The sequence below is a fragment of the Corvus kubaryi genome, unplaced genomic scaffold (genome assembly GCF_017639235.1).
Source record: "Corvus kubaryi isolate FWS band 111438036 unplaced genomic scaffold, C.kubaryi_AGA036_p1.0 74, whole genome shotgun sequence".
NCBI lineage: Eukaryota > Metazoa > Chordata > Aves > Passeriformes > Corvidae > Corvus > Corvus kubaryi.
Genome location: NW_024582061.1, coordinates 17,460,940 through 17,480,443, shown reverse-complemented (window position 1 = coordinate 17,480,443; position 19,504 = coordinate 17,460,940). Strand labels below are relative to the sequence as shown.

General features: G+C 48.7%; 1 protein-coding gene and 1 long non-coding RNA gene across 2 annotated transcripts in view; one reads left to right on the top strand and one right to left on the bottom strand.

The window, feature by feature from the left end:
• The first annotated feature begins 16 nt into the window (after nt 1-16).
• On the top strand, nt 17-7,030 carry CENPM (centromere protein M). Its single transcript, XM_042051119.1, has 6 exons — nt 17-127; nt 360-439; nt 2,988-3,086; nt 4,122-4,201; nt 5,220-5,311; nt 6,053-7,030. Exons 1-6 carry the CDS (start codon nt 71-73, stop codon nt 6,176-6,178), a joined length of 534 nt encoding a protein of 177 aa, XP_041907053.1. The 5' UTR covers nt 17-70; the 3' UTR covers nt 6,179-7,030.
• The window catches only part of LOC121675558, a 27,671-nt gene continuing 14,793 nt past the window's right edge, over nt 6,627-19,504 (bottom strand). Inside the window, exon 3 of the long non-coding RNA XR_006020115.1 lies at nt 6,627-6,708. This is a non-coding gene — a long non-coding RNA (uncharacterized LOC121675558). The remainder of the gene's footprint in view (nt 6,709-19,504) is intronic.

Sequence of the window (19,504 nt, the reverse complement as noted above, 5' to 3'; positions counted from 1 at the left end):
ACGCCGGCGCAAGGCGGAGCGCGGCCGCCGTTTGAATTCCGGCGGGCGGCTGGGGCTGTTTCCCGCGGGGATGGCGGTGCTGCGGCCCTTCGACAAGCTCCCGATGCTCAACTCCGCCGTCCTCCTGGTAGGTCCGGCGGTGGCGCCGCTCCGGAGCCCGGCCCCGCTGTCCCTTCTCCTTCCTTTTCCCTGGGCCCGGCCCCGCTGCGGGCGCCCGCCTGTCCCGTACCCTCCGCCGCCTCGGGCCTTGCCCTGCGCGCCCCGCCCCGCCCCGCGCAGGGCTTGGCTGTCCGGCCGCGCTGTGCACGCGTCCGGCGGGCGGGGGCTGCGGCTCACCCCGCTCTCGCCTCTGCCCGCAGCTGGTTGGCTCGGATGAGGCGCTCCAGCAGAAGCTGGCGGAGGCGATCCTCCAGGAGAAGAAGGACTTCAGCATCAGCATGTGAGTGGTGGGGAGCGGCATGCGCCGCCTGCGGCCCCGGGCCCGTACGGAGCCCGCTGCCACCTGGTCCAAGAGGTGCAAACCAGAACAGCGGCTGTGACGCGAATTCACGGAAAGCTTCTGCTTCGGATTCCTGAAGCACCGAAATTGGTTAAAAATGCAGGTTCCATCCCCGTGGCGGGAGTCGGAGCTGTAGAGCACACGGTTCAGAGAGAGACTTCGCTCTTGCGAACGCTAGAGAGCACCACTGCCCATCTGCAGCGGGCAAACCCCTCTGTCTTCAGGGCAGGCAGTTTGGGCATGCTTGGAAACGGGGGAGGGGGGAGCATTTCCCACGTCCGTGTTCACCATGCACATACCATTGCCTTTTGCATGTTGCACAGATGTTTGATTACTAAATTGGAAAGGTACGAGAGCAACACATTTTTTCTCCCCCACCTGAGACACAGACACATACAGAAATTAAACATCCTTGGACAAAATAGGACAAGTACAATGCTTGCAAGTACTTGCAACCGAACAAGTGTTTCTAAAAGATGTCCATTGCTTTTGATGTTCTCTGTAGCTGTTTTCTGGTTTGTATGCGCACACGTGCTTTTCCTCCTCAAGCTATTAAGATGCACTTGGAATTTCAGCTTTAGCTGCATGACATGTCCTGTCTTAAAAGCTTGATTAACTAACTTTTTATGATAAAATGTCCTTGACAGCTCTCTTGCCAAGACCAAATGAGTTTAGTCAGCTCTTCAGAAGGTGTTTGTGTTATTTCGCTGCTGTAATCCATGGCTATGCGGTAAAAGCAACCCGAGCTAATGTTCTGCTGGCTAATTAGGGTGACTGTACTGCTCTGATTATGGCATCTTGGATGTCTGTGCTAACTAATAGTAAATGAATTGCCCAATTTTCTATGTGAAACCTGCAGCCTCTGCTGAGCTGTGGAGTGCCATAACTAGATGGCTGCTGGTACTACAGCTGGGTAACTGCCCAGAGGCACAGCATCGTGTGGTCATGCTACAGAGCAAGATACATCCCTGTGTTAATATTGCTAGGAAAGCAAAGTCAGTGGGTTTTTTCCCCACTGTATTACTTTGGGATTGTACACGTTACAAAGAAATATGGTATCTTGTCTGACAGGTCTACCTGTCAGGTACAGCTGTTGGGCAAAGAATTACAGGGCTTGGGGTTTTTTGCGCCTCCTACTGCCGTGGGGGGGGGGGGGGAAGGTTTCTGCAGTGCATATCTGGAGGCTGCTGACATCATCTAGTCATGTTGGTTTAAATATAGCAGAATTCCAAATAATGCAGTGCTTTTTTGGGTTGCTTTTTTCTTTCCCTCAGACAATGAGATCTGATACCTTCATCAAAGAGTCTCCCTAAATTTCACCTTAAATTAATAAGCTTGGTTGTGTTGCAGTGTGTCTTTCAAGCTCACTTTGCTCATCTCTCGTGTTAGTTTCAGAATGTTTTCGTTAAATCCTACCTTCCTTAAATGTAAGAAACAAAACACCTTTATTTGGAGACTAGTAAACAAAACTACAAACTACATAGGATTAATAGAAGGGAATGTGTACCATGGTCTGTGGCTGCTGGAGAAAACTGTTAAGTCCTTGAGACTGACTTACTAGAAGTAATATTCCCCAAGAAGATCAGAATCAGTGTTTCTTCCTTGTCTTCCAGAGAGGAAGTGGATTGTGAGAGTGACTGAACTTCTGGGATTTTTGTTTGTCCAGTTTAAATTAAGGTGATCTTCCAAAAATGAGGTGCTGATAATGTTCTTCCCTGTGGAAGATCCAGTTATCTACTGCTGAAACCTTTTTTTTGTTGAGTTTTTGGTTGGTTGGTTTGCTTGTTTGTTTTTTGTTGTTGTTAGTTGGTTGTGGTTGTTTGGCTTTTTTAGTGGGAAGAGACACAAAAAGTCCCCACCCTTGTATTTCTTCCAACAGCTCTATTAGCAGTGGTGGTACTGTGTAGAAAGACACCTAAATTAACCTGGTAGCTCCTGACTTAGTGAAAGGGTTAAAAAGGAGGGTAATGATATAATAGAAGCTCTTTTTGCTGTACTAGTGACAAATTTGTGGTTTAAGGTTTTTCTGTACCTGGAAAGGCCGCCGCTCCTATGTGAGCAGTATCTCTGGAATGTGACAGAAAAGCACTGATTTTAACTGAAACTTGGCAGCAAAATATGCCCGTAAAGCATTGGGGTTCACTTTGTTAAAAAGGACTCTTTGTAACAATTAAATGAAATTACTTGCCATACAGATCTGCACAGAGAAAATGTTTCTGTGGGCCTTGTTATGCTCTAATAAGTGTCCCATTATAACCAGCCTTGTCTAGCAATTACCATTGTGGCTGTCAGCAACTGTGAGTGGGCCTGAGGTATGAGAGTACCACTTAAACAATCACAGTGTCTCTTCAGTGCCCACGTATTCAGTAATTAGCAGGCTTCCTGGTAACTTGCTACATGGCAAACTGCAATGGTTATGTGATTATGGGTGAGTGGATACTGTCTTGCCAAGCTATTTGGTTAAACTGGCAATTTTGTTATCTTTCAGTCACCTTGCTACATCCCTCCCTTTACCTTCAGAGGGGGATCATCTTCGACCCAGGATAGATCTGATTGTGTTTATGATTGACATCAAGAGCAAATACAGGTAAAAAGGGCAAAAAAATGAGATGGGGGACTAATATTCTTTTTGGTTTGATGTCTAAATCTACATTTTTACTGTATTGGAATTGCTGAGTAGTGGGTTTCAAACCCAAGACTTGCTGTGGTGGAAGAACTCTGTAATATATACCGTGGCTTTCTGGCCTCCAGCAGTGGATTAGGACTGAACTGCTCTGTCCAATAACATGCCTGTTGTGTGCTAAGTTGCCGTAGCAGAGAAGACAGAATTTATTTCTGGATCCAGATGTGTGACGATATGAACTGAGCTTTGGAAAGATGCTGTCTGTAGAATGAGATGGAAGTGCTGGTGGTGCTGTGAAGTTCTGTAACATGTAAAAGTCTGATGTGCACTGGGCAGTGCTGCCCAATAACCAGCAAGTTGCTGTGTCTGTGTCCTCAGTTCACTGAACTCCTGGTCAAGTGGGACCAGCACTATGGATATCTCTAGGCAAAAGAGAAAAGTCTGCAGGGATTGATCCCTCTTCTGTCACCTTGTGCTCGTTGTTGTAGAAATTATACTTGTTTCCCCAGGCCACAAGTAAAGACTTGCTAAGGCACAGAAGTCAGCATTTTATTACTTACTTAACTTGTGACTGATGATCCTGGGCTCTCATTTACCAAAAATGACAGGCCCAGCTGCATACTTACAGCACAGATGGTGCTGCAGAAATGTGTGGGCAAGCGCTTCCTGAAAGAGCCGAAGTGGTGCTGAAGTTTCATTGGATATTAATGAATTCAGATGCTTAGTGTCTGTAAATCATGGAGGACACTGTTCAAACTAACTCAAACTGTTGAGTCTTGAGTAGAAAGGATATGTTATGGGTTATTAAACAGCTGTGGGTATTACAGAGGTCTCTGATGTCATGCTTTTAGCATAAAGCAGAACTCTGCGAGCTCACAAATCAGCAGATGTTAACATCATTGGTTTTCTAATTGTGCTTCTGAAAATTATTCCTGTTGTCCTTATGCTGCACTGATTTAACCTTCCTGTCCAACTGGCTTGTTTGTACTTTTCTGACAGCTTGAAGAATGTCGAAGCTTCCCTAGCTCATGTGGATGCCAGCTTCTTCCTGGGGAAAGTGTGCTTTCTTGTCACTGGGGGTACGTATGGCGCCTCTTCCTCCTCTTAAAGCAGCACAACTCACTGTTGGTTTTCTTAAAACAGGGTGCTGACTTAACTTGAAACAAACTAAAGGAAACCAGTGGCTTTGTTGAAACTTTGTTTGAATTATTTCTGAACTCCTCTGCTTTTTTTTATTGTTTTCCTAGATAAAACACGGTTCTCTTCTCTCATGCTCACTTGCTCTGTCCTTTTTGTTTTTGCCAGTCACTCTCTTCTCTGTCCCTAATCTCTGAATATGATTTGTGTTATTGATTTTTTAATGTTTTTTTTTGTGTGTGGCACCCTAGAAGTCTGTTCTATCTGCTCTTAATTAATATCTTAATGAGCAGTGAGAAGCATATGATACTGTGGTAATAAAGTGAATTAAATGGATGAGCTACAAAACTATGAAGTATAGTTTTAGTATGAAACTGGTATCCCTGCTGTGTGCTGTCTGGCCCTGTTGTGCCTCTAATCCTTCTGTCTGCCAGTGCTTTCCTGTGTACCCTCCCTGCTTCAGCTCTGAGGAACTGGAGAGGCCAGACTGTACTGCTCGGTGTTGGAACATAGGTGCTGTGTCCCTGGAGTTTGGGGGTCAGGAAGCCTAATTCTGAGGTAGACAAGGAGTCTTAGCATTGTCTTATGCTATGGCTCTCTTGATGAAGTGAATTCCTTGGAGACCAGACCACTCTGTGATACCATATGAGCCAGGAGGATTTTTGGTAAGTGAGTGGAAGACTCTGCCCCTGCTGATGGTGTGCTGATTGCTTATGCACAATGTTAATGTTACATGAAGAGTGATGTGATAATACTGTTCCTCCTGTTAGTATTATGAAAGACTTCTGTGCTAATTCCATTTCAAATCTTGTACCATTCTGTTTGCACTGCTCCCTGTTGCCTTATCTTCTTTCATGCTCTCAAAATTAGCTCTGGATCACTTTGTGGATGTGGAATTTCCTATTTTTCTTCACTGATTGCTGATTATGGGGCTTGTAATGTGGGAAAACTTTTTTTTAGTTGGCAGGGTGAATGCTTGCAGCATTGAGACCAGTGCTGTCTGTAAATTGGGAGAAACCTACTGCAGTCCTATGATCTTCTGTGAGCTGGAGGTAAGGTGCTTATTTGACATCTCAAGGGATTTCTGAATTCCACTACTCTGATCCTTAGAAATGTCATTATATTAGCAATAAATACATGTAACAATAAATACATATGCTACTGTCTTTCATAACTATCAGAGACCAGACTCTGTCTACAAGAACCATAGAGATACGGGAGTCTGGTCATCCTTAAAATGAGTCTTCTAGTAACCTGCTCCTTCCTGTGCTACTTCAAAACCTCATGAAGCCAAGCTTAAGCTGACAAAAAACATCTCTGATATGCAGAGCCTTGGTACACTTGTTCCTTGCTGCACTTTCTCTTTCCGGGAGCCCCTGAGCTGTTATTTGCCATGTGACTCCCTTGCCCATGTAATGTTTCGTGTCAGCTCAACTTTGTGGCTTCACAGACCCTCTGATATGCCACTCTTTCCAATTTCCTGCTTGGTCAGAAAAGCTGGAGGGAGAGTTTGGCATTCAGCAGTAGCACACTTCACTTTTCTGTGTACTCATCACTGCATCCTCAGAGACTGCTTCCCTACCAGGAGGTAGAATCCGTGTGTTTGGCAAGCCCTTCAGGGCTTCCAGCTGGCAATGCTGTTACCTTCCTTAACATTAGGGAAGTAAATGGGCCTGTTTGGGGTTTTCTGTAGCTAGTCACTTGATGCCTGCTCTGGTTCTTTCTTTTATCAAAGCTTAGCATTGCTTTTCTTCTTTTCTATTGATTAAATAATTTCTCCATTTTGTTTCCAGTTGGAAGGGATTCGAGTTGCTACTGCTCAACGACTTCTCCGAATGTTACAGATCTGTGCTGGTCAAATACCGGGAGTTTCTGCCTTGTCCTTTGTCTCACTGATGAGGAGCTGTGATGATGATTAGCTTCTCATTGTGATACTTCAGCCACATTCATCAGGTTTTTTTCACTTCAGGCATTCAAGCTCCTGCAGTTGGCATCACATTGGGAAGCTTTTTTTTGTGACTTGTCATGACCACTCATCCAGAACTGTTCCTAGTTGCTTACCTCTCAAGAAAAGTTTGATTCCTATTCAGTGGATAACAGATAGGGAGGGCAGTTTGAATTGGGGATTCCTATCCATTATTACATCTGAATCCCACTTCATGATCGAGTTTGAGTTTTTTCCACTTGGCCAGTGGCCAGGAGCTACATATTTTTCTGAGAGACTATTAGAAGAACCAGGCTACTATCTCCAAAGTACCAGAGAAGAGGCAGCAGGCTCCTGCTTTCCTTCAGTTGAAATGCAGCACCTTAGTCTAATGTGAAACCTTGCTGCCAGGTTTTGTCTGTCCACCAAGAGAAGAACGGGGAAGGAAGGCTGTCGTGCTGCTTCTAGATAGACTGCACTTGACAGTTAATGATCCAGCTGTGTGAGCATCTGCCCAGCAAAGGACTGGTGCCTAATTGGAAAGGAAGGGACTAAAGAAGATACTCAATCTAGCACTTTAGCTTTCTTTTAGATCTTTGAAGAAAAGGACTCCACCCATCAAACCCACAACAGCCCCAGTAACCCAGCCTCTGGGGCTGACCAGAGGTGAAACCCAGCAGAGCAGACCACAGCAGCACATAGAAAACAGGTTGTCTCTGCAGGTTTGGCATATGCTGTGTATAATCCCTTTACTAACAGCTTCTGACCGGCAGTAGGTTGTGCCTTGTGGTTGCTGCAAGGCACTAGGGTTTGAGAGTTCTAATTTAATAAAATAAATAATATGTAATAGTTGTATGCTCTTTATTAGGTATGTGGCACAGCCTCTGAAACCTGCGAACGCTTGCCCTGGCAGCCAGGCCGGTCCTTGCTGGCAGCTCGAACTCCCAGTTAGTTGTTGTGCTGCACTCGTGGCTTCAACCACGTGGTGGTGGCAAAAGCTTTTCAAATACAGCCCTTTCTATTCATTGAGTTGAGCCACCTGCCAGAATACAGTGCTTTTTGAAACGCTGAGATATTTCTTACCCAAAATTGCATGCCAGGTTGAAATGAAGCCTAGAGAGAATGTGTTAAGCTCCCCTCTGGTTTAATTTATTTAATCCCTAATAGTCTGCTTTAATGTTCCTAAGTGCAGAGCTCTAGCTGTGTGCACTGTTTCGTTTAGCTTGTTTCTGACATCTGTCTGTGAGCAGGAAAAGCAGAAAGCAGCACTGCAGGCTTAATCAGCTGTGAGTGTTGGCAGTCCTTGCAAAGACAGCTCAGCAAGGCACAAAGCCTGTATCCTTGCTCAGAGGACACACAAATCCCAGCTCCAGTTGTATTGTTGCTGGTGGGGGAGGGATAGGGTATTTGTCAGCTGAAACAAAAGGAGCTAAACCATTCAGCTGTGTTATGATGCCCAAAAGGGCTGGACTCTGGCTAAAACCCAAAGGAGAAAGACATGTGCAAACTGTCGTGGCTGTATAAGGAGGATTGGAAGCTTAATGGGCATGCCCTACTTTCAGCTAGCTTTGTGATCCTGAAGGTACTAACCAGGAGTTGGCCACCAGAGAGGGGCAATCATGCTGAGAAACAAGTTTTTGTGTTGGTTATGCTGTCTCAGCCTTGCCCTTGCTTTGAGTCCCTCAGAATAAAGGAGACCATAGTTTAGAATAGGCTGGTTTCGATTTGCTCTCGATGTGCAGGTGCAGTCTGTGGGAGGAAAGGAAGGGAAGTGGCATAAAATGAGCCACTCTTTTGTGTCCTCTGCAACTGCTGTAAGCCAAGGAGATTTTTCCATCTCCTAGGTTGCTCTCCACTTGACTCTAATAACTATTGGACTCAGGTAAAATCCCTTTGGCTTCAAGAGTAATTTCACTGTGCTTTTTTAAGTAGTGAAAATGAAATATTTTTTTGGTCCACCCAGAATGCTTTGGAGTAACCCACATGTGCTACTGTCCATTCCTGCACCTTCAAGCAGGGTTTTTTTCCACTGTTATGTTTCGGATGTGGTATTTCTTCCCTTCTACTACTTTCAAAGAAGAAAGATGCTGTTTTTTCCTACAGGTGGCTGAATCTCATCTGGTACGAAATAAAATCTAGTTCCTTAAGAGCAGCATCTTGCTTCACCTTGGGGCAAATATTTTTCTTACTCTTAGGAGAAAGTATTTACTAGAACTGGCAGGGGAAGTGGAGCGTATCTAAGAATATGACACTCTGTCTCAGGTCCATCATGTTTTACTACCCAAAGTAGTTGGGACACATATAAAGCTACATCTTCAACTACGTAAATACCTCTCGGAGCTGTCAGCTATTAGTTTAGACAGGCCATAACACTGCCCTTACTACCAGAGGAGACAAGGCAGCTGAGGATATCTTTCATCTGGATGGAGTAGCCAGGGCTAATGTTCAATAAAGGTCTTGTGAAAGTAGTACTTGGATTGGGATCAGAGGCATGGAAGGCCTGAAGCCAAATTAAGGCTAGTGACTCAGGTTCTGTTGTGTTCAAACATCACGAAAGAGCTTGCCAAGCTGACTGAAATCTAAATGAACAGAAACATTTTGGAGTTACTTGCTTTCTCTTTTTTTCTCTTGCCTCAGTTCCCTATCCCTGTGGAGATTTTCAAAGAGAAATCCCCCTCTCTGTGGTGAAAGTACCCGTGAGCATTGCTGGTTTGACTGTTTCAGTTTGTGGATGTGTTTGTTTGTCAGTTATGTCAGCAAAAGTTGTATAATGTGGTTTAATTAGTATAGAAGAGCTCATACCAGTTGCACTGGTGTAAGTTTTGGTCTCACAGTACTTTTTTGGGGGATGGAAGTAAATGAGGTTGTAATATGGTCTCTTCTGCTATGGCAGGTTGACCCACAGGATTTCATTTTCAATCCAGTCCCTTGAAGAAGATTTTGCATCCTCAGCCTGCTAGCCGAACAGCTCACAGAGGTGATCTGTGAGAGATTTTGGCACAAATTGGCTTGGTTGGCATTACCTGGTGGGATTACAGCTTTCTGCTGTGCCAGGTTTTCTAAGACTGACTGCTGCACCAGCAGTTAAATCAGACCAACTTTTAAGCATGATAAAACATGATATGCTCAGTCTGTACAAGTGGGAGAGAAAGTCTGTGTACTGATATGGCACACATAGTAAAAGATCTCCCTGTTCCTGGAACAAAGATCAGAGATAAATCCAGCCCTGGGTCCCTTCCAAACCTTGAAACTGGTGGTAGAGGTTTGGGTTCAAGGCCATCTCTAATATTTGCTTTGGGGAATGGTTAAAACTGGACGTCTTTGCTTGCCAAGACCTGTCACTTGAAGGGAGTGGCTGGCTTAGGTCAGTAGCGGTGCTTAGCAGCTGTGGTCAAGCTGTAAGAGCTACTTGGTTGCTCTCATCACGACCACTGTTCACAGCAGTGGTGGACAAGAAGGGACTCCTGCTTTGCTGCCTGGAGCTGACTGGCAGAGCTGTGGCAGAGGTCAGCTCTGCTCTGCTGCCAAAAGCAAGGGAGAGGCTTCCTCCTGTGGGGTTTTTAACTTGTCTTGATTTTGCAGGAGCACTGGCTGGTTTCCAGATGCTCTCTTTTCATTCAGCTGGCCCAGATCCTCTGGCAGTCTCCTCTGCACTCTGAGTGTTCTCCACTTCCCACCCTAAGCTGGTGTGCAGGGTTGCTGTGGGCTGCTGAACAACTGCCACTTTCCATTCAGTGGCCAGCTGTCCGTCACTGGTGGGGAAAAGTGATTTATATGCAAGAGAAAGCAATAGCTGGCACAGTCTAGAGGCAGGAGCCAGAAACACTGGATTCGTTTCACCTCTGTGGCTGATTTCTTTCATGACCCTGGGCACGTGTTTGAAAATCCACTGTGCCTCACTTGCTCTGCCTCTACAGCAGGAGCTGCCCCCACTGGGGGTGGGGGGGGTGTAATGAGGGCAAATTGACCTTTGGGGTCACAAATCTGGGGCTGAATGGAAACATTCAGAAGAAACCATTTTTTCCTCCTTAGCAGAATTTGACTTTTACCTAGGTTCTTTGGGGGAAGGTTTGGTGCTACCTGCCGGCTGAGATGAGCTGGTTTTGTGCTGCTTACATGCCTGACTCCACTGCAGGGAGGCTGCTCGAAACTGGGCTGCAATCCTTCTCGTAAGGCATTGCGGCATGGTTAGGTTTTGGTGTGAACTGGAACGAAACCACCCTCTGAAATGCTGAAATTCCCTGCACAGTTCAATTATCCTTGAATTGGCCAGTGGGGAAATCAAAGGCTCTGGATCTGTTCCCCACTGTTAAATATTAATACAGCACGGCGATACTAGGCAGGAAGGCATCCCCTCGGGTCAGCTCTGTGCAGGAGGGGCTGTCTTGGCTGTGAAGAACCGGTGCGAGAGAGAGGTCGGGCACAGGGGACTCTGGAGTGACGTGACTTGCTCAGACTCCTTGGCAGCTGAGTAGCATGGGCTCCCGGCCCGTGCTGGGCCACGTTTCCTTTGCCACAGGCTCCTTCTGCAAGAGCTGCCACGTGCCGCGATGTCACATCCCTCATCCCCCTGGAGCTTGCCGTGTGCTGGGGCATTTTGAGAGGAGCCAGGAAAGACACCGTGCCCGTGTGCCCCGCCACGCTGCCTCCTTTGCCGAGGGAAGTCAGCGGGGTGTGACAGAGAGCCCATGTTTTACATAAGTGCAGGCAGCCTCCTCGCCGCCGGCCCAGGTGCAGCTGCGGGCTGGGTACGAGAGCCCCGAGGGCTCTGTGCGTCACGGGAAGGAGCACCGAGATGGGGCAAGGACAAAAACAATGAGAGAGAACACCTCCCCTTGGGAAACGTGGCCCTGGTGTGCAGGGTCTGCTCTAGCCTCTGGATCCCAACACCCTCTCGGCACTACAACAAGCTGTGCCAGTGATGCCTTTTCTTGGTCTTAAAATCAAGAGTCAAACACGGTTAGAAGGGAAAAAGGGATTTTACCTTGGTATTTATTTTAAGGATCCTTAGGTGCACTACGTCCAGGTGGAATGCACCGAAATGCACACCTCAATGCACACCCCCAAAAGATCTAACATTATAGGTCTTACTAATTAGCATATCTATCAAGAATTCCCCAATGAGAGGCTTGAAGGAGCCCCCCCCAAGGAATCTTCCCCTGGATGGTTCTATCTCAGTTTACAGAATGTGTTCTGGAGAGGACCTTGGGATCTGGGGCACGCTATCCTCTACCCACGAAGCTTCTAAAATGTTTAGTCTCTCAGCTTGACAAACAAGTCCAAGAATGTAGGCAAAAAGAATACAGAAGTTGTAAAAAGTATAACAGGGGTATAACAGAAAAGGCAAAAAATCTTCATGGCATCACTAGGGCCAGCTGAAGCACCTGTGCTCAGGCATGCTGGAAAAACCTAAAAAGCCCAGCTAGCATTCAACAAGCTAAGGAGGCTTTCCCCATTTTCTGTCACTATGGAGTACCGTGTTTCTATCTTCCCATGAAAGCTCTCCAGTCCCGCTATGTGCACACCATACAGTGACAAGGTGACAGTGCCATGCTGCAACTGAGCCTGCTTTGCTCCTGCCCTGTGCTCTGATTGTTGAAACACTTGGGTGTTTGTTGAGGGCTGGCAGTCCTTGAGGCACTATCATTGTCTGCACTGGTCAGCTCAAAGCTCTCCTGAACCTCTGTGCTGGCCACTCTCCTAGTTTTGACAGCAGCATTGGCATCACCCCAGTGTGAACATTCAATTTTTTTTCCTCCACTGCTGTTTGTTTTTCTCGCTCTTCCAGAGATCACAGATGTGAAGCCAGGGCTGCATTTGCCTCAGCTCAGTAACAACCTCTGGCTCATGTGGTGGTGGAGCATCTCTCTTTAAAGAAGACACGTGCCAGAATCAACTAATTAATCCTCATTCCCCTGTGGGACTGAGGGGTGACTCAGTGCCTCGTGCTGTTATGCTGAACAGCAGAGGATCAAAGGCATTGGAGCTGGGGAAGCCCTGGGATAGCACAGTGTCACTCTGTGCCTGCACACCAGGTACCTGTAAAGGCTTGATCTTGCACATTTATCTCCAGGACTTTTTTTAGCCATGCAGGGGTTTGAAAACTCTGCAACCTTAGAGACAAGGCTGGAGCTGCCATCACCTTGCTCTGGAGGGAGTGTTTTTACTACCTGATGTTGCCTTTTTACCTTTTCTCTTCATTACAACCCAAATTGGCCATCCTGAGCAACTCTGCCTCCTGACCTACAGGTCCTTCACTGCACCCCTGTGTATGTGTCTGGGTGAAAGGCATGGCAGGGAGGCTTAGGCACTGCTGAAATTGAGCTGGTGGTGGTGGTGCATGTCCCTCTTGGGCATCGTGACCCCCAGCATGCTGCATGCCAGGCTGTGCCAGCATGGTATGGCAGCCCTGAAGAAGTGCAAACAAACCCCAACACCTGGCCTTGGGCTGCCCTGGCATCCATCATTCTGCTGCGTGAGCTGCTCGCAGAGAAGGGAAGGGGAGCTGCTTGCACGCAGATGTTGTGTAATACAGACCTACTTCAAACACAAGTTTGCAGGCTGGGAATTGTTTGCCCAGTCCAGGGGGAAGAGGAAAACCCTCTGGGACGAGGGCTTCTGCACTGCATCTTCTGCTCTGTGTTATAAAGGAGATGAAACATAAAGTGTGTGCTTTCTTCAAAACCTGGGTCTTACCCAGGTTGCATGTGGAGCATCACCTGTGAGAATCCCCCGAGTGTGCATGAGCTGTGGTTTGGCTGAGCTCAGCCACTGTATGGGACTAATACATAGTGATGTTGTGCTATAAATTATATAGTCGGAATGTTCGCCATCTGCTCTGCACTGAAAGCTGAGTGTGATTGAGATCTTCCCCACTTCCCAAAGCTTGACTCTCTTGCCAAGCTTGAAATGTGTGTGTGGATCTCCTGTAAGTGGTTCTGATTGAATCAGGTAAAGAGGGAATTTTTTAAGCAGGCTGCAATGTTCCCTGCACCCAAAGTGAGAGCTGAAGCAGCGGCCAGCATCCTATTATAAGGCTATGAGTAAAACTGAGTCTGATTTCATGTTAACTAGGTTCTAAAGGGACTGAATCTTGATTGCAGGGGTCATATCAAAGATTTAAAATAGTAATGCAAAAAGCAAAGGAAACCCCACAGTGATTCATATAAGAAGGGGAAATAAAGAGAGTCATGGAGGAAGAAGGAGTTTGAGGGGGCCTGAATTGCTCTGCTGCCCAAAAGCAGGAGGGGATTTGAATCAGATTATCCTCATTAGATGTCTCTTTAAAGCATCATCAAGCCAGATGAATGGTCTGGGGGAGAGCTTGCAGGCATGGTGGCTGTGATTATCACCAGGGATTTGAAGTCCTAGTTATCTAGCTTAGAGACAAGATTATTAGGGGGTAGAAAGCTATTCCTGCCCTCAGCCTCTAATGTGCATTTTTAGGTTGGGTGATGGGAAATGCTACATTGCTGCACAGCCCCTTGGAAGCCTGCCTGCATCCTCTGGTGGTCCAGCCCTCTGCAGTGCTGGGGGTGCAGTGTGGAAGGGAAAGGGACCTGTGCTGGCCAGGAGATCTTTCATGGGGGTAGACAGGCAGCCTTCCCTGTGGACTGTGGCAAAATGCAGGCAACACCTCCCATATAGGTGCTTACACTGAGATAGGAAATGGGGAGGGAATCTTGGGAGGGGGGATTATATCCGCCTACCTTGGCAGAACTCTTTGCTCCCCACAGCATCTCCCTTCTTGTGACAGCCTGTGCCAAAGCAACTCATCCTTCTTCCAGCTAGAGCCTTTGAGGCCCCAAAGGCTCAGAAGTTGGTGTGGCTGTTACAGAGGGAACCCCTGCGAGCTGTGGGGAGGGCTCTCCCCTTGAAAGGGAATCAATGGACATTGCCCGCAGGTTCCTTGGAGTTCATCCGCAGGGGTGGTGAATATGGCACAGGGCTGCTGGCAGTCACTCTCCACCTCCTCAGCTCTGCAGCTGCAGCAACTCCTCATCCTCCCCTTTATCTCCTTCCCTACTCTGTGTGTTGCACTCCTGTTTCTTCTCTGGGCTTTGGCAGGATGGCCAAGGCATTGAGCCCAGATGCCAGCCAGAAGAGGAGGTGCACAGGCCAAATCCTAACATCGCATCCTTAATACACTCATGGAAATTTATAACATTATTCTGCACTCAAGCCTGTGCAAATGAAATCACTCTGGCCTTTTTACACCAGGCTGGTACCTAACGGTCTGTAGGAAGCTGGAGAAGGTTACAGAGATACTGGGGCAAGTGTGGCTTTGATTTTTGGCTCTGGAGTCATCTGCTGGAGATTCATGCCTTGAGAGTGCAGTAGTGGGGTTTCCCACTGTGAGTACTGGGGAGATTTTCACCCCGGCGTAAGCGATGCCTGATCTGGCTGAACCCACCTGTTCAGAGGTTTTTCCTGTGGCAACACATCACTCTCAGCCACTGGTTGCTGTTTCAGTGCTGGAGGTGCTGCCTGGCCCTGTCACGGCACGCGAACACTCCCTATGAACAGCCACAGGCCAAACTAGGGGGACACTTGCCCCCCCCCCCCCCTCCCCCCCAGTTGCCCAAGGGAGGCAGGATAAGATCCCACTTCTCCTCAGGATGGGGGTGGGGGCAGCATCGCTGCTGCAGGCAGAGTGGGCAGGGAGTTTGTGTACTGTTTGTTCACATCCAGGCAGAAGAGCCAGGCTCAGCTAATGCTGTGTTGCTCATGATGGGAGAGGGGCTTTCAAGAGCCAGAGCAGTGCCAGGGACCCAAGCCTTGCTGAGTCCCTTCCCCATGCTCTGCAGAGCAGCAGGAGCAGCCAGCACACCGGCTGGAAACACCTCTCCTCCCCACCAGGGGAGATCAAGGGCTCAGCTCCTCCCGGGCTGGATCAGGCAAGGAAGGTTTTTCCCATATCCTCTGTGCTGCTGTGTCCCTCTTGGGCTCTATGAGTGAGGGAGTGGGAATGAGCAGAGGGAGTTTGAGCTCAGGAAGTGTTGACCCACTGCTTTGTAACCCCAGATGGTTCTTCAACAGGCAGCCCACTGAGAAGCCTAATTTGGGTGTTCAGCATTATCCCTGCAGCGGTCCAAGGCCCCTTGCGGAGAGAGCCAAGGACACCTGCCCATTTTCCTTTAGCCTTGCGGACAAGCACAGCTCCAGGGACACATAGTCAAGGAGCAAGGAGCCAAATTACATTCAGCAGGGTGGGGCACTGCCCCACACCAAACACCCCATGCAGGTGGCTGAGCAGTGCCACAAACCCCCTTGATAGGAAGCAGAGTACCTACAGAGGGATCTGGGGTTTAGAGTGACTGTGAAACTCTTGAAACCTTTGGTTTGTCGTATTGTTCCTAAAATCTCCCCCAGATTTTGTCCCTAAGCCCACCTGGCTTTAAGAAGGGTCCCAATGGATTCCGAGGAAGAGGTTTATGCTGGAGCTCTGGGAAACCTGCTCCTAATAGCCATAGTGGTACTTTTTGGGAATGTTTCCCACTAGCCCACTCAGGGGTGTTGGGAAGGCGTGCTGGGATGAGGTGCCAAAAGGACTTTGGGGGCTGGCTCCAACCAAAGCATTCTAGTGGCACCATCTGAATGTGGGGCAGATGTCAGGCTGTGCCGAGATGTTCCCGAGGCATTGGGTGCATCCTGTCAGAGGTTTGTCCTGAGGTAACTAGGTCTGCTCAGTAAACACCTCGCAACTTCTCTGCTCAACAAGCCTTTGGGTTTCCGGTGTGCACGAGCACAAGGTGAACTTTCGGGGGATATTTTCTGCTACACACGGTTTTGCAAGTGCGTGCGTGAGTCACTTCACCTACCCCTGACACCAGAGGAACCACTCACACAAGTTCAGTCACTCATGTGTGCACGAGCCCTTGCAGGCCGCTGCAATTCCTCCACGCTCCTGGAACACCAGCACTGCCTGTCCACCACAAGCATCCCAGGGATCTCAGCTGATCTGAGCTGACCTCGGCCAAAGCCATCCCTCCAGGTGTGGGATGGGAGCAAATCGCACTGGAAATCGAGCTGTCTGACTCTGGGATGAAGACATAATTCTTAAATCGCTCATTTGATATCTTTTCTGGTTTATTTGTTTAATAAAAGGACTTAGCCAGAGACCCAGGCTCCTGGGGCTTTCATTTCTCTGCAGAGGAGATAAGAAAAGCGCATTTCCTTATCCAGTGAGTCATTTTTTCTGCTCTTTAATTATGCATTTGTGCGATTATCAAGCGTATTCAGCTCTGAGATGCAAACAGCTCAAACTACTTACCAAGCTTTAACTTTTGCTATTCCAAAAACGATCACAGTTATGAAGGGTAGGGGAGGCAAAGATGGGGGAGATGAAAAGGGGGACAGCTGATGCCCAGAACCCGGGCCGTGCTTGTGAGCAGGCCCACGTGTGAGTGCTGCTGGGGTAGTCAGCACTGTTTTTCTCCTTGAGTAAGCATTACCATGTGTAAATCCAAACATACCTTCTTGGCCCAGGAGGAGGCAGACAAGCTGGGAAGTGGGCAGGGAAGACCTGTAGAGCATGATAAAGAGGGCTGAGAAAATGGGGGGGAATAGGTTAAGGTCAGTGGCAGCAATGAGGCTGCAACATCCTTCCATGTAGCAGGACTTGGGAGAACTTTATTTATAAGAGGGCATGACAGCTGCCATCTCTGGGCTCCCCACCATGCATTTGGAACTTAAAGTTTTCTTGCCATGTACTGAAATGGGAGCTGTCAGCCCCTGAGCTTTAATGTAAATCTCACCCTCCGTGGTGAAAGCAATGTGTAAGTTACTTGGTTTGGGCTTTCCCCAGTGTGCATATTTGACTGGAGGGCTCACAATGTTAATCTTTAAGTGTGGTACAGCAGATGCTGGGAACCATTTCCCACCCCACACTTTAAGCGAAGCAGGAAGGAGAGACAGGAAGAGGGCCAGGGTGACAGTCCTATGGTGGGACCCACAGAAACAGGGACTGGGGGTCACTGAGAGATGATCGACATGGGGGAAGTACAGTGGGGGCATTTGAGAGGAGAGAAAAATGGGAATGATGGAGGAGCATACCCCTTTGGGAAAAGGAGACAAGCCAGTGGAAACACCCCAGGGCAAGAGGAACAGCAAAGCCTTTAGAGCAAGGAGGTGGTTTGGGGACAGGTATCCTGACAGAGCACTGGATGTTTTATGGGGATCTTCTGCCTACATGCATGTCTTCAGTCCCACCAACCCTTAAGACAATGTATTTTCTCAGCCCTAGACCCTGCACTTGCACTTCTGAGAGCTGCCTACTGGGGACAGTGAGGATTCCAGGTTCCCTCTCCTTGCCTGGTCTCCCTATTGTGCAGCTCAGATGCGGACTGGAGCGAGCCTTGGCTTTTATTTTTCTTCCTGCTGTGGGTCATGGCACTACATCACAGCTTTCCATCCCCTGGAGCTGCTTCTGCTGCCCTGCTGCTGGACACTTGTCTCTCTGACTCCTATGCCTGCACCCCAGCCCCGGTCCCCATCTGGGGTGTGCAAGAGGCAGAGGGTGAGCTAAAGTGGGATATGGAGAGATATCCTACTGTTTGACACAATTCCCCTGGGAGATACGAGCAGGGGCGAGCGCAGCCTGCTCAGGGCAAGCATCGAGGCAGAGGGTGCCGAGGTGGCTGTGCCGTTTGTGGCTCAGGGCTGCACTGAGACAGGGAAGCGCTTGGCATGCCCCCACTCGATTGGGGAGTTTTATTTTGACTAAGATGGAGTGGGAATAACGGAGCCACAAGCACAAGAATGATGGCCGGGCTCTCGCAGCTCCTCAGTGCAGCCCACAGCCCTCTGGCAGCCATTCCTGCTGGCATGGTACAGGGGTGAGGGAGCAAGCATCTGGCCACACTGGCTGGAAGGGGAAGTGAAATCACGGCAGGTGTGGAACTGAGAGGGCAGTGACTGGTTTTTGGCTGGGACTTAGGCTTGCCTGGAGCCCTGCCGTGCCTAAGGTGGGACTGAGACTGTGTTGGGGCTGCTTTGGCACTGCTATGATGCAAACTACCCTCTGGGAATGCTGCTGGCAGGGAGGGAGACATGCTGTAGGGCAGCTCCTCCCCTGCTGGGCATGGAGTACAGAAAAACTGCACTTGGGCTGAGATCTAGCATGGGGAGCTGGTGACTGCATCCCACTCAGGGCTTCAGAGGGTGCAATGTGGAGGCTGTGGGCTCAGATTGCACAGCAGTCACTGGAGAGGGGCAGGCATATTCAGGGACCAAGTCCTCAGGCCTGTCTCAGAGGACCTCAGCTGCCCAGAGGATCACCTGGTACTCTGTCACCTTGAGCCAGAGCACCCTTTCGATTTTTATTTCCTCCCCTCCCAGCCTTGGTGCAGGACAGTGGGCAGCAGAGGCCTCATTAGAAAGAATCCACATGCTGTAGCTGCTGGAAGGACATGACTCCATCAGTTAAACCCTATTAGGGATCTCCTGGGTAGGGCAGGTCACTAGAGTTGCTTCCCTCAACTGAGAGCCAGCCAACAACTGTGGCTGGCCCCTTTCTTTCTTACGGAGTGAAGAAAAAGAGGATGTGACTTTTGGCCAGTAGGAATTGAAGAGATCCACCTACTTCACTGAAATCCATCTCTTCAGGTCTCAAGCATCCAGCTTTGATGTGTGGGTAATTGTGGTGGAACATTTTTTCTGCTCGACATGGGAGAAGTACACTTCCTGCTCCTGATCAGGAACACCTAAGACTATTAATGGGGTTTTTTAGTCCCTTCCAATGGTTTGGGGACCAGGTTTGCTCAGTGTGACCTGCTTTGCCCATGCCCTGCATATTTACTGAGCAGAACCAGATCTGAACCCTGGAGAATGAGACATGGTGCTGAGGAGCCATGGGTCTAGGTCTGTGACGGAGAAGATGGAGAGAGCAAGGTGATGGAAAGCACCATCAGTAGAGGTGGAGAACATACAGCAGTTGGCCTGCTTGCAGAACAGTCACTGGCAGGATGTGTCCTGGGGGCAGTGGAAGCTTTTAAAAGGGGAAACATCAGTGCCCTTTCACTCTTTTCTCCTCTGGTCCTTTTCTGCGTTTCCAATCCAAAAACGCAGAAATCTGCAGATGAAATCCACAGATCTGTGGCCCTGGGATGGAGTCTTGTAAAGATCTGTGCACAGGAAAGTCTCCTGCTGACACTGGAGGAGGCCAAGGAGGCTTTTCACTGCAAGCAAGGGAGGGTGCAGGCTGGGGGACATGCCTGGGCTGGGGGCAGCATGCAGGTGGGCAGGGGAAGAGTGAGGATCAAGAAGGTCAGCCTGGGACACAATACCACTGGGTACGAGGTGCTGCGTGGCTGAGGCACAC